The following is a 25,635-nucleotide window of genomic DNA, read 5'->3' on the forward strand; positions in this document are numbered from 1 at the left end:
CCTTTGTACTTGAGAGCATGAAGAAGATGGCTCTGTTTGAGGCTAGTCTGTTCTGCACAGTGAGTTACAGGCCAGCCTGAACCAGGTAGTGAGACACTATGCCCCAGATGGCACATAGGTTATTTATTCATTGAGACAAATTCTTACTGTGGAGCCTTGGTTGTCCTGGAACCTCCCTATATAGACCAGGCTGGCCCTGTGTGTGTGGTCTTCCCGCCTGTTGAATGCAGGCCTGTATCACCAGGCCCAGCTCACTTTTTGGTGGTGTTATCTGACATTCTCATTTACCTGGGCCTATTCTACTTTGTTTGGTAAGCCTGCTTGCGTGTCTTCCCTCCAAAGGTCCTACTGCAGTGCAGACAGGAAAGACTCTTACTTTATAGAGCAGAATAATGTGAAGAGTACAGTGGGCCCAAAGAGGGTGAGAGCCGGGCAGATGGAGGGCTGGGCAGATGGAGGCCCGGGAAGGCAGGGCACAGCAGGGATCCTCTCCTGGCAGATGGCAGTAGGAGGGCCCAGAAGATGACTGGGAGCTGGGGTGGGGTCTGGCTCGGGATTGGAGCCATTAGGGGACTTTCCCATTTACCCGAAGCCCCTAAAAGCGGTCTAACTTCTGCTCTTCTGTGGGGCTCTCAGAGCGCAGGCCTGGATGGTGGCTCAGGCTGTGGTCCTCAGGGTGAGTGCCGGGGAGTGGAAGGAAGTGGCTGTGCCCCTTCCTGTTCTGGCTTAAGAAATATGCAACAGATTGTTGGGGATTTAGCTCAGTGGTAGTTTGAGCGACAACACTATAATCCTGGTATTCAGGAGAAGGAGGAGAGTTAGGATCTGTCAGACCCTACCTGGAAAAGAAAGAAAAGGAGAGAGGGAGAAAGGGAAGACGAGAGGGAAAGAGAGAAAAATAAAACAGTAACGAACGGAACGACACTCAATCTCCCGACTCTCTTCTGGGCTCATGTTCAGTTTGTTTATCTGTTGCTTTCTTTCTTTCTTTCTTTCTTTCTTTCTTTCTTTCTTTCTTTCTTTCTTTCGATTTATTTATTTATTTATTATGTATACAGTGTTCTGCCTGCATGTATTCCTGAAGGCCAGAAGAGGGCGTCAGATCTCATTACAGATGGTTGTGAGCCACCATGTGGTTGCTGGGAATTGAACTCAGGACCTCTGGAAGAGCAGTTGGTGCTCTTAACCTCTGAGCCATCTCTCCAGCTCCCCTTTCTTTCTTTCTTTCTTTTTTTTTAAAGCTGAGGATCGAACCCAGGGCCTTGCTCAAGCTGCCTTCAAACTCACAGCAACCTTCCTGTCTCAGGTTCTTGAATCTGGATTACAAGGGTGTGCTTCCAGACCTGACTACAGCATATTATTTTTCAGTACTGGAGATTAAACCCAGGGCCTTATATGTGCTAGGCAAAAAATCTACCACTAGCCACATCCCTAGTATTTATTATTATTATTATTATTATTATTATTATTATTATTATTAGTTTTCAAGATAGGGTTTCTCTGTGTAACAGTCCTAGCTCTGTATACTAGGCTGGCCTCGAACTCAAGATCCACCTGCTTCTGCCTCCCTAGTGCTGGGGTTAAAGGCGTGTGCCACCACGCCCAGCTTTTTTTTTTTTTTTTTTTTTTTCAGTCTGTCTCATATAGTTCAAGCATATTTTGAAATCACTAGGTAGCTAACCCAGGTGGGTCTTGATTCTTGATTCTCCTGCCTCAGATTCTCCACTTTCGGTATGGCAGGCATGAACCACCATACTCAACTGACAATTTAAATTAATTTGTGTGTGTGTGTGTGTGTGTGTGTGTGTGTGTGTGTGTGTGTGTGTGTGTGTGTATGGGGTGTAGATGCACCATTGTGGACATGTGGAGGTCAGAGTGTGGGAGTCAGTTCTTTCCTTCTACTGTGTGGGTCCTGAGGATGGAACTCAGGTTGCCAGGCTTGGCAGCAAGCACCTTTACCTGCTGAACATTCTCACAAGCCAGATGGTGATTTTTTTTTCCAAGACAGGGTTTGTGTAGCCTTGATTGCCCTGGAACTCGCTCTGTAGACCAGGCTGGCCTCGAACTCACAGAGGTCCGCCTGCCTCTGCCTCCCGAGTGCTGGGATTACAGGCGTGTGCCACCAGCACCAGGCAGTGGTGAAACCTTTAAATAAGGATTATTTCACACCCAGCTCCATTTCACCAAGGTTCCACTCTCTAATGGCTCCCAAATTCACAGGACCTGGCACTGCGTAGATGCTTAGTGAAAAAGACTGCCTTCCTGGACAGGAGCTAGGAGTGGAAGAGGCAGGAAGTGGGAAGCAAGGACTAAGAATAGCATCGACCCGTTTTGTTCAGGAGGGGGAACAGTGTAGGGACCACCCACTCAGGAATTCTGCGCCTCCAGCCATAACACAATAACATTCTTGCATTCGTTTTAACAGGACAAAGACTAAAACCTGCCATAAGCTCAGGTCATGTTTTGTACTAAGTGAATAAAACAAAACAAAACTCTTTAGAATTCAAAGATCTCAGTGTTTAGTATTTTTTAGGAAGGAGACTGATCTACTCTATAAAATTCCTCCCGATAGAAGGAGTGAAGTTTTCAACATCACCACTAGAGGGCGTTCAATTACCGTTTTATCCAGGATCCTTGCTGATGGAGCCTCTTTCTCCTTTCAGCTTGCAGATGCTGGCAGGTTACCCAATCTGAAGGAACTTCTCCAGTCCTCCAGAGACACAGACAAACAGGCTTGGGACCTAGTGAGCTGGATTTTATCCTCCAAGATCCTGACAATCCACAGTGCAGAGAAGGCAGAGGTAAGACTTTGGCGTGTAGGTCACAGGTTCCTAAGGCTGACTGCTTTGGGACATCACCAATCCAGTGGTTCTGAGACCTCCTTGTGTACCACTGGGCAGCTGGTGGAGAATGCAGATTCATATGTACCACCCTCAGAGATTCTTGTATGTCTGAAGAGCCCAGGAACCTGCACTTTGGCAGGCTCAGTTCGGCATGTGTCTCCTCATCTATAAACGGGGATAACTATGGTGTACTTCAGTTGGGCAAATGCACATCAGCTATGGGAATGAGTTTTCACACTTGGAGCATATCTAGGAGCACATAGAGAGGGCTCAAACGTCTACCAAGAACTGCAGGCGTTTCTGCCCAGTGAAGGCCCTGTCCACGCCTTAGGGCTGACGCTGGGTGGCCGAACGCTCTCTTAGTATGTGTTAGGTCTGGAGTTCTATCTGGAGCACTTGGGGAGGACAGAAGGGAGGGAGGAAGGAGAAGGGAAGGGAACTGGCCTAGTCTGGTTGTTAAACAGTAAAGAACCCCAAAGTAGTGGGATACTTGAGTTTTGGGGTTCACATCCTCTTCTTGGGTCCCGTTTGTAAGTTGAAACTCTAGTTATCTCCAAGAGGAGCAGTGATGGAAGCTGTTACCCTAACAGTCTCTGGCAGAAGCCAGATGTGCTGGAACTGAGGTTTTGGCCCTACCATACCATGTGGGTCCTAAGGATTAAACTCAGGTTGTCAAGCTTTGTGGCAAGTACCTTTTTCTCATTGAGCCATTTTGTTGGCTCTCAATTTTTTTTAAAATTTTTTGGCTTTGTTTTTTGAAGATGTATTTATTTATTTTTTTAGTTGTATGAGTGTTTTTCCTGAATGTATGTACATACATCATGTCCATGCCTGGTACCTGAGGAGGCCAGAAGATGGCATCAGATCCCCTGGAACTAGAGTTACAGATGGTTGTGAGCTTCCGTGTGGGTGCTGGGAACTGAACCTCATCGTCTCCAAGATCAGCAAGTGTTCTCCTCAGAGCCGTCTTCCCAATCCCCTGCTTTTGGATTTTTAAGACAAAGTCATGATATGTAGCCTGTGGTGACTATAGAGTCATGGCAGTCCTCCTGCCTCAGATTCCTGGGATCACAGAGATGAACTACCAGCTCCAGCTGTAAGAATTCAATTTTGTGGCCAGGCAGTGGTGGTGGTGGTGGTGGTGGTGGCGGCGGCGGCGGCGGCGGCGGCGGCGGCGGCGGCGGCGGACGCCTTTAATCCCAGCACTCGGGAAGCAGAGCCAGGTGTATCTCTGTGAGTTCAAGGCCAGCCTGGTCTACGGAGTGAGTTCCAGGAAAGGCGCAAAGCTACACAGAGAAACCCTGTCTTGAAAAATCAGAAACAAACAAAAAAGAATTCAATTTTACAATTGTTCCCAAATAGCACAGATTTCGATGCCCAGGATTCTGATATCACAGGGCCATGCAGCTGTGCTGGATGGTGAGAAACATGAGGAGCCATGGAGAGGGAGTCTGTGTTCCAGAGTGGGTAGAGCTACTTCCCCTGTGGAACTGAATCATTTATTCATACCTCATGTGGGATCAAAGCGCTGCTAGATGGTGGGTTTACAGCTAAAGCAGATGTGAGACAGTGGCTCCTTGACTTTCGATTATGAACCGATTTAAATTCACATTAAAATGTGGGTGGTGTGGGGGTGGGGCTGGAGAGACAGTCAGTGGTTAAGAGTACTTGCTGTTCTTGGAGTAGACCTGGGCTCAGTTCCCAGCATCCATATGCAGCTTGCAACTGTCCTTAATTCTAGGGGATCCAGTGCCTTCCTCTGGCCTTCACAGGCACCTGTGTGCGTGTGGTGTACATACAGACAAAGAGGCACACACATACACATAAATGAGAATGAATACAATACTTTAATGTGGGGGGTCTGGTGCCCAGGAATGTCAGCTTTTTATTTTGCTCAAGTCAGGACATTTGCCTACCATGTATTATCACTTTATTACCGGACACTTTAGCTGGGCATGGTGGTACATACCTGTAATCCAGCATTTGGGAGTTAGGGGGAAGAGGAGCAGAATTTCAAGGCCATTTGAAGGCAGCTTGAGTTTCATGAAATCTCAAAAAAAAAAATCTCAAAAAAAAAAACCAAACAAACAAACAAGCAGGGGCTGAAGAGAAGCCTCGGGGGTTAAGAATGCTTGCTTCTCTTCCAGAGGACCTGAGTTCGGCGGGTAGCTACCAACTGCCTGTAACTACAGTTCTGGGGTCCGGCCTCCTCTTCTGACCTTTACTGGGACCCTGCCTACCTGCTCCCCTCCCATAAATAAAATAAAAAACCAAATATTCTAAGCAACAAAAAAGTGTGGGGGGGCATAAAAAATGAGAAAAATTGGGGTTGGGGATTTAGCTCAGTGGTAGAGCGCTTGCCTAGCAAGCGCAAGGCCCTGGGTTCAATCCTCAGCTCCAAAAAAAAAAAAAAAAGAAAAGAAAAGAAAGAGAAAAATTAATCCAAGCATAGTGGTGGCACACATCTTTAATCCCAGCACTTGGGAGGCAGAGGCAGGCAGATCTGTAGGCAGAAGTTTCTCTCCTGCCTGCCTGTTCCCAAATACCCAGTGCAAATAATTGACTCAGAGGTTTAATATTATTTAAAAATGTTTGGCCAGTAGCTCAGGCTTGTTACTAACCAGCTCTTTGTTTTTTGAGACAAGGTTTCTCTGTAGCTTTGGAGTCTGTCCTGGACTACCTCTGTAGACCACGCTGGCCTCGAACTCACAGAGATCCGCCTGCCTCTGCCTCCCGAGTGCTGGGATTTCAGGTGTGCGCCACCACCGCCCGGCTCTGTGACTGCTTTTGACATTTGTCCCAGCTTTCTGCCTCTCATGAGATTGTTGTAAAGAGAAAATGTGGGAACAGATGGGAAAGTGGTGGTTTTGTTGTCAGGGCTTTGTTTTTTGGAGACAAGGTCTTGCTGTGGAACCCAGGCTGACCTGGAACTTTCCACCCCCCTTCTGAAACCTCCTGAAAGCTGGGTTGCAGATGTGGGCTACCATCCAAACCTGAAAAGTTCTGGGAACATTAGGAGCGATTTCTGAGCCAGGTGTGGTGACGCATGCTTTAACCCCAGGACTTAGAAGCAGTCAAATCTGGGCTACATGAGATACTGTCTTAAAAACTGAAGAAAAAAAAAAAAGAAGTAATCCTTGGGTTAGGAGCAGTTAATACTTCTCTCCCGCCTGTAACTGTCCTTAGAGAGAAGCTCTCTTGAGCTGTCAGAAGCCCTGCGTTTGACTATGGAGGGACAGCTTCAGAATTAGAAAACTAATTGTTCTAATAGGCGAGCTGATTGGGCGGGGGGGGGGGGGAGCCCAAGGTTTTAGGAGGCCTTGTGTCTCTCGTCTCTCTTCTTCCTTCTTCCCTCCTTACCTCTTTTCCTCCATCCCTTCTTTTGTCTCATGTAGCCCAGGCTGGCTTTGAACTTGACATGTAGCTGAGGATGAGCTTGAACTCACAACCTTCCTGTCTGTTTCCTAAGTACTGAGTGTATAGGCCTGTGCCAGCACACTGGCCATTAAGAGGACACACCACAGCACACTTACCAGTGTCCCAAGGAAAACCATGACTCCCTTCACGTTTCACTTTCATGTTTTCCAGTTCGAAAAGATCCAGCAGCTGACTGGTGCCCCTCACACGCCTGTTCCCACCCCGGACTTCCTATTTGAAATCGAGTACTTTGACCCAGCCAACGCCAGATTTTATGAGACCAAAGGAGAACGAGACCTCATATATGCCTTCCATGGCAGCCGCCTAGAGAACTTCCACTCCATCATCCACAATGGTCTACACTGCCACCTAAACAAGGTGGGCCTTTCCCCGCCCCCCATGTCCCATGTCCCTACTCCCCTGTACCCTGGTGTCCCTGCCCCCCCTCCCCCCCAGGAGCATGGGAGTTAGGGGACGGCTTGGAGTTAGGGGACTGCTTGGTGGGGAGGCACATGGCAGGTGGGTTTACTGAGGCCTTAGCACTTGGACCTTGAAGTGGTCTGCAGGCCAGCAGCACAGTCACCTGGCCACCTGGGTAAATGCGCGTCTCGGGCCCACTGCCGACCTCCTGAATCCTGGGGCCGTCTGTGTTTTGATAGGATCTGGGAGATTCCTGGGCTGGTTATGGTTGGGGACGAATCATGGTTTCTGGCCTTAGCTCTACATGTAGGTCACTTGGGAGGCTTTTAAAAATCCCACTGCTGGGGCTGAGAAGTGGCTCAGCAGCTACGAGTACTTGCTGCTCTTGCATCGGATCTGGGTTCAGTTCCCAGCCTCAACATCGGGTGGCTCCTGCCTTGTAGCTGTAGTTATCCGACACCCTCTCTGGCCTCCACAGGCACTGCACATACATGGGACCCAAATAGACAAGCAAGCACACTCACACACATACATAAAAAATTTAAAATAAAGAAAACAAAAATACCAGTACTGGAGAGCCTGGGATGCAACCCAGCTGGTAGAATGTTTACTTGCTATGCACCGAGTTCAATTCCCAACACCAGATGATGCGGTGTTGACCGCCTGTAACCCTGACACTAGGGAAGTGGAGGCAAGAGGGTCTGAAGGTCAAGGTCATCCTGGGCTACATAGGGAGTCTGATGTTAGCCTGGGCTACGTGAGGCCTTGTCTCATAAAAACAAAGGAAAATCCCAATGCTGACTGCATCCCAGACCAGTTAATTGAGGTTCTGCGGGGGTGGGGCCCATCAGTATGCTTGACCAACTCTTCCAGTGGTCTTTATGTGTGCCCGGCCCTGGTCACACAGTGTGGACCCTGGACCAGCAGCATAAGCATTACCCAGGAACACTTTGTTGGAAATGTGAAGCCCCAGGCCTGCCTTAGACAACACGGTGAGAACCTGTACTTTAACAGGATCCCCAGGTAACCATAAGCATGGCTGAGCTCCTGTCAGCCCTGAGAAATTGCCGTGGGGTGTGCAAGGGGGGCCCTTCCCCAGAACTGTTTTCCTCTCATATTTATGAATCAAAACTTGCCAATCATCCTCTTCCTTCTGACACTCTACCCCTTAGGAAGGAGGAGGAGGAGGATGACAACAGTCTGTTATAGCTAAACAGGCATGGGCAGCCATGCCGGCCTGGGCAAGGGAACTTAGGCTGTCCTGGTCTGTTCCCTCTTGTGTGGCACTGGTGACCTCTACTCTCTGAGCACACGAAAGGATTGGAGCGGCTTAGTGTCCGGAGGCCTCTTCCTTTCCTAAGCTCCAGGAGAAGCAGCAGCGGCTCTTGTAGGCCAGGGGAGAGGGCATCTGAGGTAGTGGGTGCTGGGCCCCTCCCCAGGCAGAGCAGCATCTGTCTTGTCTTGATGGGCTGGCTGATCCGGGAGCCTGGGCTCAGCTGGGGCTGATGTAGCCCCGAGGCTGGAGAAGCTGCTTCCAACCCTGCTGCATCTGATTAGTGCTGGTGGGTGACTGGCTTGTTTATGCTGGCCCTGGGCTTCCTGCTGTGGCCAGGCTACTGGAATCCAGGGGTCTCTGTTTTACCCTGGAGAAGTTGCCCATGTACCAGGGGGCCCATGTACCAGGGGGAAGGTGTGAAGTTATCTTGGAAGTAGAAATGCCCTAGGACTCTCTTGTGCTCTCCACTCACAGCAGCCTGGCTCAAGGTTTTAAGTCACAGAAGCTGAAGACATATGTAGGACTTAAGTAAAGGATTAATGTACAGGGACAGAGAAATGTCTTAACCGGTAAAGGTGACTTCTGCTAATCCTGGTGACCTGAGATTGATCCCAGGTGCTCATATGGCCAAAGGGAGAACCAGCTTCCACAAGTTTCTTCTTGTGTCTCTCTCTCTCTCTCTCTCACATACACACACACACACACACACACACACACACACACACACACACAGGGGTGGGGGCAAAGGGCAGGGAAGGGGAGAGAGAGAGAGACAGACAGAGAGAGAGAGAGACTGAATAAATATCTTTAAAAAGAAAGAGAAAACTTCCATGGGGTCCGATCAGAGGGTGTTCATTGACCTGGAGACTGTCTGTGTCAGCTTTTGAGAGATGGGGACATTGTCCAACCTGGAATGGGAGCTTTCCAAAGGTCAAGCAGAGGTTTGTTTCATTTGCCCCAAGCCACAGAGTAGCCATTTCTGAGTTCCAGAGCAGAGGATGTGTTCTAGTGAACTCCTGGAGTTCTGTGTCATCTAAGATACTGGTGTCCACAGAGAGCAATCGAATTTCAACCCAAGTATCAAAGTCCATCCACTGATGGAAGCTTCTGGGATGTGATGAGAAGTGTTCTGAGTCAGTGTGACTAAGCATGTTGGATGTTACTGTGACTGAGTGGTGACCAGCTATTGGTACCTGTGGTAGCCAAGGAAGCCTGTGTTCCCTGTACCTGCCGCGGGCTCCGCTGGCCAGAGCTTCCGCCCACCACTCTTCCTTAGGGAGGACCAACTAACTCCCCGTCAGGCAGCTGCGCCCTACATTCCCAGATGTTTTCTGAGCCCACACCAACACAGAGTAAAACTCAACTCGGACCCTCATGGCACCTCCATCATTTAGTTCCAGCTTCTGGTCAGAGAGACTCATTTCTTCTTTTTTTTTTTTTGGAGCTGAGTATCGAACCCCGGGCCTTGCGCTTGCTAGGCAAGCACTCTACCACTGAGCTAAATCCCCAACCCCAAGACTCATTTCTTATTCAGGTAACAGGATATAGCTCTGCTTCTGCAAACCCCTAAGTGTAGCTATGTGTCACGCTTTGATATAATGGGAATTACTATTTATTATCACAGCACACCTGTGATGGTGTGCCCACCTGACCCACCTGAGGCTGCCACCACCTCTTAGGGGCCAGGTAGCCTCAAATGCACATTTTTTATGTGTGTGTGTGTGTGTGTGTGTGTGTGTGTGTGTGTGTGTGTGTTGCTGAGGACTGAATACTTAGGCAAGAGCTCTACCACTGAGCTACACCCCCAGCCCTGTTATGTCTTTGAATCATGGTCATAAGCTTATGGAGGAGGAACTTTTACACCATTTTGTAGATGTGGACCCTGAAACACAGAATTTATGTAATTCATTGGAACATTGAAACGGAGGTCTGTTTGAACTCTGATATCGATGTTGTTTTTTCCATTCAACCTTGACCACAAGGTACAGCTCCTTTGCCAGGCTAGGTGGCCAAATCCACAGTCAGTGAAACCATTATCAGATGGGAATGTGTTTAGTAATAAGCCCTATGATGACATCGGAGGTTATTTGTCTTAAAGGAGTGGGAGACTGTGAAAATTTTTATGTTTACAGCTCTGTGGAAGAGGGACGTGTGCCATCTGGTGACATCCACTCTCCATTCACTTCTATGTGTTTCTTTTCGCCTCTGCTATTCCAGACATCTTTGTTTGGGGAAGGGACCTACCTCACAAGTGACTTGAGCCTGGCCCTCATTTACAGTCCTCACGGCCATGGGTGGCAACACAGCCTCCTTGGACCAATCCTTAGCTGTGTAGCCGTGTGTGAGGTCATCGATCATCCAGATGTCAAGTGCCAAACCAAGAAGAAGGGTGAGTGAGCATTTGACCCAGGCCTGGCTGCAGGCACTTGCTACTGGCCCAGGTGTGGAGTGGAGGGCCATCGCATGCTTAGGGATGGGTTGGTCCAGAGCAGTGGACAGAGGCTGGTCTTCAAGGAAGGAAATGGCTTCTCAGGGATTGAACACATGATAGAAAAAGATCGCATGCCACAGGTAGGAGTCAGGGAGTGCTGGGGGATGGCTCACAAGGGGCCGCTGAGTGGGTCCAAGCATCCAGGGAAAGCCTTGGGAAGGAGGCAGGATTTGACAAATGGAGGCTCAGTGGTTAAGAGTGTTTACTGCTCTTCCAGAGGACCTGAGCCCTGTTCTCAGCACCCTCACAACCACCTGTAACTCCAATTCGAGGGGATCTAACATCCTCTTTTGGCCTCATGGGTACCAGACATGTGGTGAACATACATACATTCATGCAAAATACTCATACATATAAAATAAAAATTACAAAAAAAAAAAAGAAAGAATAGCCAGGTGGTGGCTCACGCCTTTAATCCTAGCACTTGGGAGGCAGAGGCAGGTGGATCTCTGTGAATTTGAGGCCAGCCTGGTCTACAAATCCAGTTCTAGGACAACCAGGGTCATTACACAGAAAACTTTGTCTCGAAAAACCAAAAAAAAAAAAAAAAAAAAAAAAAAACCCAAAAACTAAATAAAAAGGTTTGACAAACAGAAGCTCGTCTGTAAGGTAAGAGCAGGGCTCTCTGGGAATCTGAATTTTGGTATTGTTTCTGGGCACTTGCATCAGCAGAGAACCTGGTATACACTTAACATTCAATGAACGCTAAGGCGAACGGTCAGGATAACGGGTCCAGATCCTCTGAGCGACACTGGAGTGTGCTGGAACCCCCGGATGACCAGAGGGGCATCTGAGGCCATGGACTCTCCAGGAGCAGATAGCCAGCAGGCACCTCCACTCCACTGGCTTGAGGTGTCCCTCTGGGCCACCCTCCCCCAAGGCAGAAGAGTCACAGGACTGTCATTCCAGTCTCCAAACTGGGCTGTTGGCTTTCCTAAGAAGAGGAGAATTCAAGACACAAACTGTTCTGGCCTCTAATGTGAAACAACTGGACCCAAGGAACAGGCCCAGGTCTGACGCCATCCTCCCAACCAGACAGCACGAACGCTCACTCACATTCGTAATTCTTAGCAAGTTTGCATATGGGGACATCAAACTTCAAAACAAAACTGCTCAGCCTCTGCTGCCACAGAGCCCTGGCTTGTGTTTGCTAAAGCCTTTTCATGTTTTAAAAGAAAAGAGAGTGTTCTCTCTTCCTGCCTCTCAGACCAGAGATAAAGTACTTTCTTAGCATGTGCAAGGCCCTGGGTTCAGCATCACACACATACACATAAAATCCACAACAAAAGAGCAAAACAAAAAAGTTTTGCAGCCGGGTGGTGGTGGCGGCGGTGCACACCTTTAATTTCAGCACTCGGGAGGCAGAGCCAGGCAGATCTCTGAGTTGAGGCCAGCCTGGGCTACAGAGTGAGTTCCAGGAAAGATGCAAAGCTACAAAGAGAAACCTTGTCTAGAAAAACCAAAAGAAGAAAAAAAAAAAAAAGAAAAAAGTTTTGCTGGCATAAGCCTGTAATCTCAGTGTGTAGGAAGTAGAATCGGGAGGATCAGCAGATCAAGGCTAGCCTAATAAATAAATAAAAGAATAAAGCCAGACGTGGTGGTATACACACCTTTAATCTTGACACTTGGGAGGCAGAGGCAGGCTGATCTCTGAGTACATGGCTAGCCTGGTCTACAGAGTTCTAGCCACATAGTGAGATCCTGTGTTTAAAAAACATTTTTTTTCTTTTTATATCCTGGGCAGGGCATGGTGACAAGTACCTGTAATTCTAGAACTTGGGACATAGACAGGAAGGTCAGGAGTTCAAGGTTACCCTCAGCTACATAGCAAGTTCAAGAACAAAAGCCTTGGCAGAAGTGGTGGAAGAGTTGGTGTGTGTGTGTGTGTGTGTGTGTGTGTGTGTGTTTGAGACAGAATCTCAAGGATAGCCTTGAACTCACAGGAAATCCACCTCTCTCTGTCTCCTTCTCAAGCACTGAGTTTAAAGTCCTGGGATCAAGCCAAGTAGTGGTGCACGCCTTTAATCCCAGCAAGCAGGAGGCAGAGGCAGGATGGGCTGCACAGTGAGTTCCAGGACAGCCAGAACTACATGGTGAATGAAACCCTGTCAAAAATAAATAAAAAAAGCGCTGAGGTCAAAGCTGTGCTCCACCGGGCCTGATGGAAGAGAGTGTTCTGAGAACTCAAATCTAGTGTGGTTTATTCAGAACGCCTCCTAGGCCATGGGGTTGTAGCTCGATTGGCAGAGTATTCGCCTGGCAAGTGTGAGGCCCTGAGTTCCACCTTCAACACAGCATCAACCTGGTACAGTGGTGCGGGCCTGCAAGCTCAACACCCAGAGTGGAGATAGGAGAGTCAGAAATAAGTTCAAGGTCACCCTTAGCTAGTTCTTGAGTTCAGGTACGTGAGACTTGTCTCCAGACAGATAAATAAATAAGCAGTCTTACTCCGGCTTTGCTCCAGGAAGAGTCCGGGTCCTGGACCCGGGGTATGTGATGTCCATCTGCTGTTGCGGCCTTCAGTGTGCGGCTGTCTTCTTCTGTCTCCATTCTGCAGCTTTCTTGTCTTCCATTTTCCTAATTCTTTTTCCCCATTTGTCTTCCTGCCTGCCGGAGTCTCCTGTTCTCTGTGCTGAGTCTTCCACAAACACAGGTGTATTCGGCAGCCTGTGACCTCTATGCCTCAGGACCACGGGCCTGGACTCCGGGCCTGGACTCCCCTCTGTTCCTAATCTGCTTCCTTTGTCATTGTGTTCCCCACCCCCACACAACACCCGACAAAGCGAGCTTCACTCTCCTCCTTCAGATTCCAAGGAAATGGACCGCCGCAGAGCGAGAATCAAGCACAGCGAAGGGGGAGATGTCCCCCCCAAGTACTTCGTAGTCACCAACAACCAGCTCCTGCGGGTGAAGTACCTGCTGGTGTACGCCCAGAAGCAGCCCAAGAGGTAAGCGGATGCTCCCCACACGAGGTTGGGCGATGGCTGCCGGGTTCGATGTCGCTTGCTCAGTCGTCGTTCCTTCCCCCAGCCTCAGGCTCTGCTGTGTGTAAAGCATGCGCCCCATGATCCTGGACAGGTGGGAAGAGGTAGGGAAGTCGGAGAAGATATGTGTGGCTCTGACTCCAAGGGGACCAAACAGCCTAGTTTGGAGAAGATGGATTTGGAAACAAGCCTGTTTGAGGGATACGTGATGTCAGACTAGGGCTCTCTGGGCCCATGATTTGTCTGAACTCCATTCCAGAGATTGAGCCTAGAGGCAGGATGGGAACCAGACAGTGGCTGAGAAGGTGCAGCTCCGCTGCTTCCCACAGGGACCTGCTGTGGACCCCAGATGCTTCATCTTGTCTCTCTAATGAGTTGATGTCAAGGATGTAGCTCAGGGGTAGAGTGCTTGCCTAGCATACCAAGGCCCTGGGTTCAATCCCCAGCATCGCAAAAGGTATGAAATAAATAAATGAGTAATAAAGAGTGTTGACCCCAGCAGCCGATGAGGGCCTTTAGCTCTGGAGGACTGTAGAGGGGGCCTCATCTCTTCTAGTAGCATGGTGGTAAGAGGATGCCCAGGTCCTACAGGGACTGTCATTTTGCCATTTTACTATGTTGTTGGAGTCTGTGGGGTTGCATTGAATATTCCTTTTTTTTCTTTCAGGATTTGTGTGTGTGTGTGTGTGTGTGTGTGTGTGTGTGTGTGTGTGTGTGCCTGCGCATTCGTGTGTGTATAAGTGCCAAGGAAAGCCAGAAGAAGGCATCAGATCCCTTGGAGTTGGAGTTACATGCTATTTACTTGAAAAACTTTATTCTTTTTTATTTTTGAAAAACTTTATTCTTAATTAACTCCTTAGTGAGTGTTTTCAGGGCACATTTGGATGGCTTAGAATACCTTCCAGTGTAACACAGAAATTCCCAGGCTGGTGAGAGCATGAATTCAATCCCCATGCCCTACATGGTGGACGGAGAGAACTGACTCTCACAGGCTGTCCTCTGACCTCCACATGTGCCAACACACACACACACACACACACACACACACACACACACAATAGTAACAAAAGACTCCCCCAGCTCAGATTTGTATCTGCTCATGTAGAAAAGACCACCTTTACTAAGTAACTTGTCTGTGCAGACACCCTGAACTGGGGCATCCTTTTAGATACCAAAGCCTTGCTTAAGAAAAACACGTGTTCTAAAAGGTAATGGAGGGGCTGAACAGGGAAGAGTGGGTGAGCTCACTGCATAGCTCTCTTTGTGCTTTTAGAAAATGTTCTGTTGAAAGGCAAGTTGGCGGGCCAGAGCAAACAGCCCAGATATCCTGAGCAGAACCGCACGAAGCTTCACTTCATGAAATTCATCATGTCCTGTCCTCTGAGCCAGAACTTCTTGCATACACTTAAAACAAAAAATGTTTTTCCCGAGTTGCCAACACCCTTTTTCCCTCTGGGCAGGGCTTCCAGTCAGCTCTCCTGGCTATCCAGCCATTGGTTCATGGTCATGATGTCCCTGTATCTGCTGCTGCTGCTCATCGTGAGTGTCACCAACTCCTCTGCATTCCACCACTTCTGGAACCGAGTGAAGAGATGATCCCAGGCGCTTCGAGCGGGGGCCACTCACGTGTGCCTTATGGAAGCTTGTCCTCCACCTCCTGCATCTCATATCCAGCCAGGTCGAACTTGGGGACCAGTTGCAGGGGGTGCACAGGACAATTTTCATATGCCATAAATGTACTGATTGCCTTTGATGGTGTGCTCAGTCACAGTCCAGTCAATGGGTGCCCTCCAATCTGCTTCTTCCCAAATAGTCAAGGGAGGTGGCTCTTCAGCCAGGGCCAAAGGAAAAGTAACTCCTGCTGCGTTTAAAAGCAAAGTGTCCAAGCTGGCTGTGGTGTTTACAATCGCTCAGACGGAGGCTGGCCCTTTCTCTAACGCCTTTTGGAAGACAGAGAATGTGCAGTGGGGTGATAAATCTTTAGGCGGTTGCCTTGTTTTGACTCAAGACACCCAAGAGGGACAGTTGTGTTTCTCATAAGAATCAGTGGGGGATTCCATCAGCTTTGGTCTGCAGGCGTAAAACATTTGAACGATTTTCTCAGATCAACAAACGGTTTCTGCTACAGCTGTACCTCCCTCCCTTCTCAACCACACAGAGAAGGAGCCACAGAGGGATAACAAAAACTCCGTCATCGTTTTTCTAAAAATGACCAACTGCTGATTACAGCTGAAGCAGAACCAAATGTTTGTTCTCTGCTTTTGTTGCTGTTTGTTTGAAAGTAACTTTGACACATTAGCCTCTGTGAGCCGAAGAAAAGGAGAGATGTCTAAACTTGGAGCACCAAGTGGCCTGAGGCCACAGCCTCTTTCCTGGCTGTGTTATAGAGAGAAGGATCCAAGCCATAGGCTCACCAGGGTCCTCATTCCCACCAAGCTGCCTTGATCTACAACACTCTAGGCCTTCAGGGGCCCGGTGGTCTTCAAGACAGACACCTGCCTCAGTTGGCCTCATATCTTCATGAACTGAGTCTCCCTCAGAGGAGCCGCCATCTTTGGGACTCAGCCTGAGTTTTAGTGTGTGAGCAGAGAGCCCCAGCTGTCCATGCTGCGTTGTTTATCCCTCCTTCCTGCCAGGCTTCAACCAGGAAAGAACCCTGTTGAATGGGAATGAGGTTTCCATAGCGAAGGAGAAAACCATTTTCTACAATTTGTAAAGTTTCTGAAAAAGCCACTATTAAGTTTTTAAATCAAATCGTGGGTCATTTAAAAAACAATAAAGATATTTTCCTAAATACCAAGTTGTCTGTGTGACGTCCGCACGCAGCCCCAGCTCAAGTCAGCTGTACTTACTTACTGTTAAAAAGCTTTTCCTTCTTCATGGTGGACATGAGTGGCAGTGCCACCAGGGTAGCTGGTAAGTGGGACCTGTGGTCACTGATCTCACAAACGGGGACACTTACTGTGTGCCCTGCGTTAGGAATACAAGTAGGACCAAAGCCCTTGCCCGCCAGGAGCTGGCAGTGTGGGCACATGGACAAGCATTCCAGGTGAGGCTGGCATCCTGAGATGGTGTTATAAAGGAGAAGCACTTGGCAAAGGGTCCTAACATGGTCCGGGGTCAGGAATACAGAACCAGTACCATAGACTATACATGTATGTTGATTTTTTTGATCTCCACAACAGGCCTTGGGTACTTTAGCAGATAAGGATCTGAAGGCAGGCCCAGAAAGCTTAATAGCTTGTCCACGCTGTACCAGGAGGAGGTGGTGGAGCTGGGAGTTAAATTGGAAGGCTGGTTTCTCATGTCCATCCTTGGAGCTAGGAATACAGATGAGATGGTGAGTGCTCACCTAGTGTGCACAAAGCTGTGGGTTTGATCCCAGCACTGCATCAAACTGGGCCCTTGTGATGGAGTCACACTAACCCTCATCAGCTTTCTATTTTCTTAAATTTATTTATTTATTTTTTGAGACTGGGTTTCTCTGTGTAGCCTTGGCTGTCCTAGAACTCACTCTGTAGACCAGGCTGGCCTCCAACTCACAGAGATCCTCCTGCCTCTGCCTCCCAAGTGCAGGGATTAAAGGCATGCGCCTTTCTTATTGCCGGGACAAAATGCCTGAAATAAACAGCCTGAGGGAGGAAGGACTGATGGATGAAGACTTACAGTTTCCACGGTCCCAGCTCATGATGGCAGAGTGGGAAGGGTGTGTCTGGGCAGAGCAGTTAACAGCTTGGAGGTCAGGAAACGTACACACACACACACACACACACACACACACACACAAAGGGTCTGGGACGAAACAGGAGCCTGTACCACATTCCCAGATCTTCCTCCATAAGCTCCACCTCCTAAAGTTCCTAGCACCCATCCATCAGCTGGGGACCAAGAACTGAATGTGCCAGCGTGTGGGAGACATCTCACAGCTAACCTACAGTAACACAGCTCCATTGCTCTCTCCACAAATCAACTGAAACCTGAGGGCTGGTCAGTCTAGGCAGAGAGGGAGGAGTGGGGACTCGAAAAGGGCTTGTGTTCTCAGAAGCAGAAAGGAGCAAAGACACAAAGAATTGTGCTGAAAAGTGGCAGATAGGGCAAAGTAAAAGGAGAACTGGGTTTTTGGTTTGTTTTGAGACAGTTTCATGAAGTCCAGGTTGACCTGGAACTGGCTACATAGTAAGGATGACCTTGAACTTCTGATGTTCTTGCCTCTACCTCCTGAGTGCATGGGACACCAGATCTGGTTTTAAATTTATTTATTTATTTTAAGTTTTTTTTTTTTTTTTTTTTTTTCTGAGACAGGGTTTCTCTGTGTAGTTTTGGTGCCTGTCCTGGATCTCACTCTGTAGACCAGGCTGGCCAGAGATCCACCTGCCTCTGCCTCCTGAGGGCTGGGATTAAAGGCATGTGCCACCACCTCCTGGCTATACTTTTTATTTTATGTGCATTGGTGTTTTGCCATGGGTGCCGGGTCCTCAGGAACTGGAATTACAGACAGTTGTGATCTGCCACGTGGGTGCTGGGAATTGAACCAAGGTCCTTTGGAAGAGCAGTCAGCACTCTTAACTGCTGAGACATCTCTCCAACCCTGGTTTTAAGTACTTCCATGAGTTTTGAATCCAGTGCCTTGTACGTGCTAGGCAAGTGTCTACCATGGAGCTCTAGCTGAAGCTCTCCCCTTCTGGTTTTAAAAGAAATTAAAACATTTCCCAACTATGGGTCTGAAGCACTGTGCTTATTTTGTCTCGTGAATGCACTAGGCCCTTGGGTAGGGTTGTGGGAGGTGCTGTGAGACCTCTGGGTACCTGGAAATGATAGACAGGAAGGAGACAAGACTCAAAACCACTCAGCCCCTACCCTCAGCCTAAGGCAGATGCCATTAGAACAGTGGCTCTGGAGGAGGCAGGCTGGGAGCCTTAGAGTGGGGCCCAGGAGGAGAAAGCAGCTTCCTCTCTGTTCTATTTAATGTGCCCAAGAGGAGGAGCATGCCCAGGTAGTTGATGGCAGAGGAGGTCAGGAGACACTCAGGTGCCACCACCTCACATTGGGGCCCCTGCTGTCTTGGCCTTGTGAGAAGCACTGACTCCCTCCCTCCCCGCCCCCCAGTCAGCTCTGGCAACTACATGTCATTGACTGGAATGCAGCATTCAGACAGAGGTGTCAAATGGGTCTCTCACAGGTAGGAGGCTGGCTTTGAAGGGCCCAGAATCCTGTGAACTACTAGTACATGCCTGTGTAGATGAGAGAGAAGCGGATGTGATTCAGTGTTGGTTTATGATTAATTCATTCCATTAAATGGCAGTCACCTCCCAAGCCGGGCCGCGGGTGGGGAGTTGATTTAAAGAGCCCAATTCAGGTGTTTTTCTTTATAACATGGCCGCATCACATCTGCGCCCATCCACTGCTAAGCCCAGGAGGTTTGTGTTGGCATGGAATCTGCCGAACTCACCCTCCCTGTTGCCATGGTGACTCTTAGGCCCTGGGGTTGGACTCAGTTCTTCACACACAAACATGACCACACCCCTCCCAAGCCCCTCTAACACTCCCCTCTGCACTGACTCACCACATGTCCCCATGTCGTCCCCCCTCAGGTTTCCATCTCTTGGCTTTTTTTTTTTTTTTTTTTTTTTTTTTTGCCTTTGTCCACTCCCCACCATGGGTTTTTGTTTGTTTCCCAGCCGTCTGGGGCTGTGCACCATGGAGACGGTGTCCTGGGCTGCCTCTAACCCTGATCTGGTTAGGGGCCCCTCCACTTTGCGTGTATCTCCAACCTGATGTTTAGAACATCCAAAACAAATCCCGACATTCCAAGGCAAGATAGAAACCACCATCCCCACCCACTCTGCTGGCGCCCTGGTCCACCTGGAAAGGGCTTTTGAAAATTTCCAGTGTTCCAAAGCAGTGTCCATGGACTGAAGGGAAAGCGGTGTCTACTGAGCATTTTAGACCCAACGAGCTGCACTTTGTGTGAAGTTGATGTCTTCGGCCTTAAAATTCCACTGGAAGCTTTCAGAAGGCAGGGTTCTCAGGACAAGCATATGTACATTTGTCTCGGTGCACTCAAGAGAAGTTTGTTGAGTGAATATATGAAAAGATTCATGGAATACACACACACACACAACACACACACACACACACACACACACACACACACACACATACCTCAAAGCAAAGAGTAATGAATGGTTGAGTGGCAGCTTAAGAAAGTTGAGTTAGACCTCAGGGAAGGGGAAGGGGGAGTCGGTGGCTGAAGGCATCTGAGGAGGCTGTTACTTGGCTTTGGGAAATCCTACTTGCTGTAACCCCGGAAGTACTTGGTAGGATTAGTGGGGTGGGCAGTAAAGAGCCTCGTGTTTCATTTTAAAATGCAAATAGTCCAGGAAAGTGGAACACTACTGGTTTTGAAGTTTATTCACACATGGGTCAATGGTTGGGCATTGTGCTCACAACTGTAATCTAAATACCCATGAGGCAGCCGGTGAGTGGTGACACACGCCTTTAATCCCAGCACCAGAAAGGCCGAGGCAGGAGGATCTCTGTGAGTTTGAGACTAGCTTGGTCTACAGAGCAAGTTCCAGGACAGCCAAGACTACAGAGAGAAACTCTGTCTCGGGGGTGTGGGGGGGGGGACATTAAAAAAACAAACAAACCCTAAAATACCCACTAAGCTGAGGCAGGAGGATTGCCACAAGTTTGAGGCCAGTCTGTGCTACAGATATCTGTCCATCTACCTTTTTTTATTTTTTGAGCTCTAGGCTAACCTGGCTACAGTGTGAGAGCATTTCAAAACAAAAACCTTAAACATTCAAGAAACCAAAACACAAAGCAAAGCCTGTCTAAGAACAGGCTTTAGTAATGAGTTGGGAGACAATGAGAGAGAAATAATTGGAGACTCACCAGCAAAAGGAGCTTCACTAACGGGGTACTGGAGTCAAACATGGCTCTGTCTGCATTTAGCCAGAGGACCCCATTGAAAACAGCACGTATTCTTCCAGGCCCTTCCAGCCAGCCTTGGTGACATGGGTCAGGTCGGTCAGATTGCAGAAGGAGGCAAGGCCAGTCTCAACTACTGGACTGACACATTGCAAACTGGCTTAAGATTTCACTGGTCTTGGGCAAGCACAGGTACAAGTATATCCATCTGTACAATAGCTGGAAATCTGCTGGACTTTTACTATAGTGTTTACTTATTTATTTTTAAAGGTGTGTGTGTGTGTGTGTGTGTGTGTGTGTGTGTGTGTGTGTGTGTGTATACATATATTTGTGTGTGTAGGTATATGAACATGAGTGCAGGTGCCTTTGGAGACCAGGGACAGTTGAGCCCTCTGAAGCTAGAATTACAGGCATTGGGAGGGGGCAGTACCTGGGTCCCCTTACTACCTGGGTACTGAGAACCATACTCTGATCCTCTGGAAGAGCAGTACCTACTCTCAACAGCTGAGCTGAACCCCCACCACCAAGTATATTTTAAAGGGGGGGGTCATCCTTTCAGCTCTCAGAGTCCCTCATTTCTTCTGCCAGGGGTCACCTGTTCTTTCGCCTAGGCTCCACTCACCCTCCTGGCCCTATTTCCTGCTCTCCCCGGATCCTGGTGAAGCAGCTGACAGCCTTTCCACCCACCCACTCTGAATAGAGCAGCACTTGGCTTCAGACGTGGGTATGTGACCCAACTGGATAAGAAAATCCAGCAAGATGAAGTCCAGTTTTGTGGATGTTTCTGGGAAAGAGACTTGTATTTCCTGGTCCCGAATGTGTAGCCTGGGATGGCCTGGGACTCAGTCCTGCTGCCTCTGCACTCCCACCCCCCACCCCCAACCCAAGTTCTGGGATTAGAGTGCTGTCCTGCTGACCTTGTTACCACCTGGCTGCCACCTTGCTACCCTGGGAAGCAGGGGGCCTGTGAATCGGTGGTGCTTAAAAACCAGGCTTTTCACTTGGTGATCAATATACTCTCTGTGATTTAATGAAGTTAAAAAAAAAACAAAAAAACAAACAAACAAAAAAACCCGAAACAAAACAAAACAAAAAAGTTAAATTGGATCTGGTGAGAAATGAAGGCATGTGCATCGGGGGACGGGGTTCTTAACTGATGCCCTCAGCTGTCTTGGATTCTCTTTACTTTTGTTGTAAATCCATGAATTACGAAAAAAAGATGTGATTTTTAAGCTGGTGAGTCTGGATCAATGAGGTTTGATTGCCGTTATAACCCATGGATGATGATCCCACAATGCACTCAAATGTACACAAAACAAGAGATGGGTCCCAGAAAGTGTGGACTCTAGAGCTGGAGTCATAATGGGGGGCCGGTGGGCACAGGTTACAGCTGGAGAAGCTGTTGGAATGAAAAAGACCGAGGCCAGTGGTTCTCAACCTGCCTGTGCTGCAACCCTTTAATGCAGTTCCTCATGCTGTGGTGACCCCAACCGTAAAGTTATTTCATTGCTACTTCGTAACTGTAACTTTGCTACTGTTATGAATCGAAATGTAAATATCTGATATGCAGGACATCGGATATGCGACCCTTGTGAAGGGGTCATTTGATCTCCAGGTTGAGAACTGATGACCTAGCCTGATGGTGACGGAAGGCTGTGGTACCAGGCAGAAAAGGCAGAAAATCGCCCCATTGAGGGCCCTTAGCCCTTCTGCCTAGTTAAGCATGGGCCACCGGGGGTGCCAGAAGTGGATCCCATGGGAAATCTCCCCGATATTCACTTACTAACCAGAGCCTTGCATGCAGCCCTAGTCAGCTGTTGATCCCAGTCACTGCAGGTCCAGGAGGTGACCATGAGGCCCACAGGGCACTGAAGGAGAGGCAGGCAGGGGTCCCTCCCTCCTCTCCCAGCTGCTGCTCAGAGCTTAAGCCTCCAGTCTGCTCAGATTATGATTTCTTCGAGACCACAAATCCAGGGACTGCCAGCAGCCAAATCCTCCTCTGATTGTCTGAGTTATTCCGGACACCAGAGAATAAACAGTCTCTGCTGTCTAGCCAGCTGTGCTGAGCAGCATTTCTGTCTTCTCCTGGCTGGCTGTAGTTCTGTGTCCACCTCCAGCTGAGGCCTGGGGGCCCTGGAAGTGGGGAGAGGGGGAGGGGAGAGGCCTATGTGTTAGTGAGGACACTTTCTCAGTTTCTACTTTGCCTCAGTACCAGGCATCTTGACCTCAAGTCCTGGTTTTGGCTTTTTGTTTTTGTTGTGTTTGAGACAGGGTGTCATGCAGCCCAGGCTGGCCTCGATCTTGCCCTGTAGCTGAGGGTGACCTTAAATTTCTGATCTTCCCACATCTGCCTTCTGAGTGTTGTGATCACGAGTGTATGCCACCATGCTTGGTTTAGGAAATTTGGAGGGTCAAACCCAGGGCTTCATGCATGATAGGGAAACACTATCAACTGAGCTATTTATGTATCTCAACCTGCATTTCAACTCTGTCATTTCAGAGGAGACCCCTCTACTGGGTCATTGTCCTTGGAGTTGGAGCCTGTGAACTACCTGGGGCACTGGAAATGCACCATCTCTCTGCATAGACCTGCAGTCATCATATCCCAATGGCTTGTTTCAGAGAAGTGGAAAGAGAGAGGTGAGGCAGAATGATCCCTACGGCCTTGGGATAGTGCTGACACTCTGCCTTGATGACATGATGCATTTGGAGGGGAGCAGAGTGTTCTCATCCTAGGCCTGTTTTGGAGATCAAGCTTATGGCGGGACTGTTTCCTGAGAGGGAAGACAACCCCCGGAAAAGCACTGGTCACCAGGCTCTGCTAAGTCATCTTGTCAGGAGCAGAGTTGATGTAGCAGGGTCTCTGCCACTGTCCGAGAGTCCAGCGCCCAGCTTTAACTTGACCAAGTTATGAGAGGAGCCAGGGACGAAGGGCAGAGCCCTCAGGAAGAGGAGCCCCCCTCTCCTCAACACACACCATCTGCTTCTGTGCCCTAGGATCCTGGCCTGAGATTACTGGGGTGGGGTGATGGGGGAGAGAGGGGATGCCTCAGCCATCTGCAGCCGGAAGTCCTTTAGGATGCCCATCTCTTCCCCTTCCCAGCTGCAGACAGGACGGTGGAGGAGCAGACAGCGTGGGAGGGTTGGGGTAGCTCAGGAGTCTCTGTGGACAGGTGTCTCGACCCTGGTCTGTCTTGGGCCTCAGGCTGTGCTTTTGTCTGGCTGTTCACATCTGTGTGGGTTTGGGGGACTGTCCTGGGCCCGCCTGTGTGGGCAGCTGTGTTTTCGTGGGAGCTGGTTTCTTTGGTAGAAAGTGTGCTTATGTGTACTTAGGCCTGGGTGTAAGTGTCCACACCTCTGAGTAAGCCTTTGCATGTGGGTGTCATGGAGGATAAACTATGGGCTCTGTGTCTTCACAGAGATGAGGGGAGCTGCTCCTTTGGGGTCATTTTGGAGTAACCGTGAGCTTGTCTTTATAGACATTAAGCTTAGGTATTTGTCTCTGGGAACATGCAGATTTGTCTGTAGTAGGTCACTGAGCCTCTGGGAACATATGGGTGGCCTCTTTAGATTTATTCAGAAGCATTCATCTCACATTCATTGACTCATTCATAACATTATACACTCATGTATTCAGGAGACATTTCTGAAGTGCTTACTCAGTGATGTCCTGTACTTGGCACTGACAATCTGGAGGGTATTGGTCACGTAGAGCTGTGCTGTGGCCTTCTGGGACCTTTCTTGTCTATTTCTTATGGGATGAAACAATGACAGTCGAAGAGCTAAGAGCACTATACATCAGTCCAAGTGTCCAGTGTCTGCCTTTGCCTGGAGACATATTTGGTGTCTGCCTCCATGTTAGCTACATGTATGTCTGATTTTCTAGAGGACACAGCCAGCGCACAGCTTTCTGCCTTCCCTTTCCCTGCTGGGGTTGACTTAGGACAATGAGATGTGCTGGGGTGTTAGAAAGAGCACGCATCAAGAGTTCAAGCTCCTGTCCTACACCCATCTGGGTCTCATCTGGGGAGTAGTTCACCATAAAACTACAGCCAGGCGGTGGTGGTGCATGCCTTCAATCCCAGCACTTGGGAAGCAGTGGATCTCTGAATTTGAGGCCAGCCTGGTCTACAGAGTAAGTTCCGGGACAGCCAGGACTACATAGAGGAACCCCGTCTCAAAACAAAACAAAACAAAAATTGAAAAATAAAACTATAGAATGAAGGTTAGTTTACAGAAGGAATGTGGTCATTATTTTTTACATTTATTTATTTTAGTGTGTGTGTGTGTGTGTGTGTGTGTGTGTGTGTGTGTGTGAACATGTGAACATGTGCAGGTCAGAGGACAGCGTGTGAGAGCCAGTTCTCCCCTTCCACCACGTGAGTCTCAGGGATTGAACTCACGTCAGCAGGTTTGGCAGCAAGCAGCATTACCTTCTGAGCCATCTTGCTGGCCCCTGAGTTAAGAACTTTTTAGAGGTCAAAGTGGGAGATGCTCAAATCTAGACTCTTTGTGTTCAGACAGAACTGAGTCTGAATCCCAGCTCTGCCATATATGGGCTGTTTGTTCTTGGGTTACTGAACCTCTCCTGGGAATGTAAGACGATTAAAGGAAGTAGGTGAAGTGTTGAGAATCATGGCATCGGGTTTCTGTTCTTTTCTGGACTTTTCTGCTATCATACCCTACCACTCCTGGGTCCAGAAGACGTAATGACCGATTGAATTCATTTAACCACATGTCTAGGTAGTTCTGGCCTGTTGGGATTTGGGGACGCTGCAAGAAAATCTAGCCGTTTCTTCAGTGCAGGTGAGCGGCTCCCTCCAACCTTTCACCCTCCCACCCTCCTCTACTGTGGAGCTTTGAGACCTTCCAGTCACATGTCCACACGCAGGTAATCACAAGTTCAATGCTTTCTTCCATCTGGACTGTCTCCAGCCTAGGCCAGGGCTGCAGCATGCTGAGCTCAGCAGGATTAGGCACAGGGCAGGGCTGGGTCAAGTCAGGCCTCAGCTCCTTGACATGTCTGTGCCTGCTTGCCCATCCCCAGGTCAGCTCAGGCAGCTGTCCTGGAGGCTGATACTCTAGGTGGGGATCTCTGCTCTTGGCAAGGGTGGCCTGAAGATCTTGGAGCAATGGAGGGACAGGAGACCTCCATGACTCCTGTCTTCTCAAGGACTCCTAGAATGGTTGAGTTCCACGGGGGACAATACAGGAGTTGTGGGGTGGGGCGGGAGGCAGCTCGGGTTGGTGGGGTGCTTGTCTTGGGAATCC

The 25,635-nt window shown here is 48.9% G+C and overlaps 1 protein-coding gene across 4 annotated transcripts in view; it reads left to right on the forward strand.

The window, feature by feature from the left end:
- Positions 1 to 24,460, forward strand: part of Parp16 (poly(ADP-ribose) polymerase family member 16) — a 35,921-nt gene extending 11,461 nt beyond the window's left edge. The window contains exons 2-7 of one of the 4 annotated variants that reach the window (XM_036193910.1): positions 2,664 to 2,801; positions 6,432 to 6,638; positions 10,174 to 10,345; positions 13,254 to 13,395; positions 20,953 to 21,088; positions 22,865 to 22,923. In XM_036193910.1, coding sequence (XP_036049803.1) covers positions 2,664 to 2,801; positions 6,432 to 6,638; positions 10,174 to 10,345; positions 13,254 to 13,395; positions 20,953 to 21,064 — 771 coding nt within the window. In that variant the 3' untranslated portion in view covers positions 21,065 to 21,088; positions 22,865 to 22,923. The other 3 variants (XM_036193908.1, XM_036193909.1, XM_036193911.1) reach the window with 3 other exon arrangements.
- Positions 24,461 to 25,635: the final 1,175 nt, after the last annotated feature.

This window comes from Onychomys torridus, chromosome 7 (assembly GCF_903995425.1).
Source record: "Onychomys torridus chromosome 7, mOncTor1.1, whole genome shotgun sequence".
Lineage (NCBI taxonomy): Eukaryota > Metazoa > Chordata > Mammalia > Rodentia > Cricetidae > Onychomys > Onychomys torridus.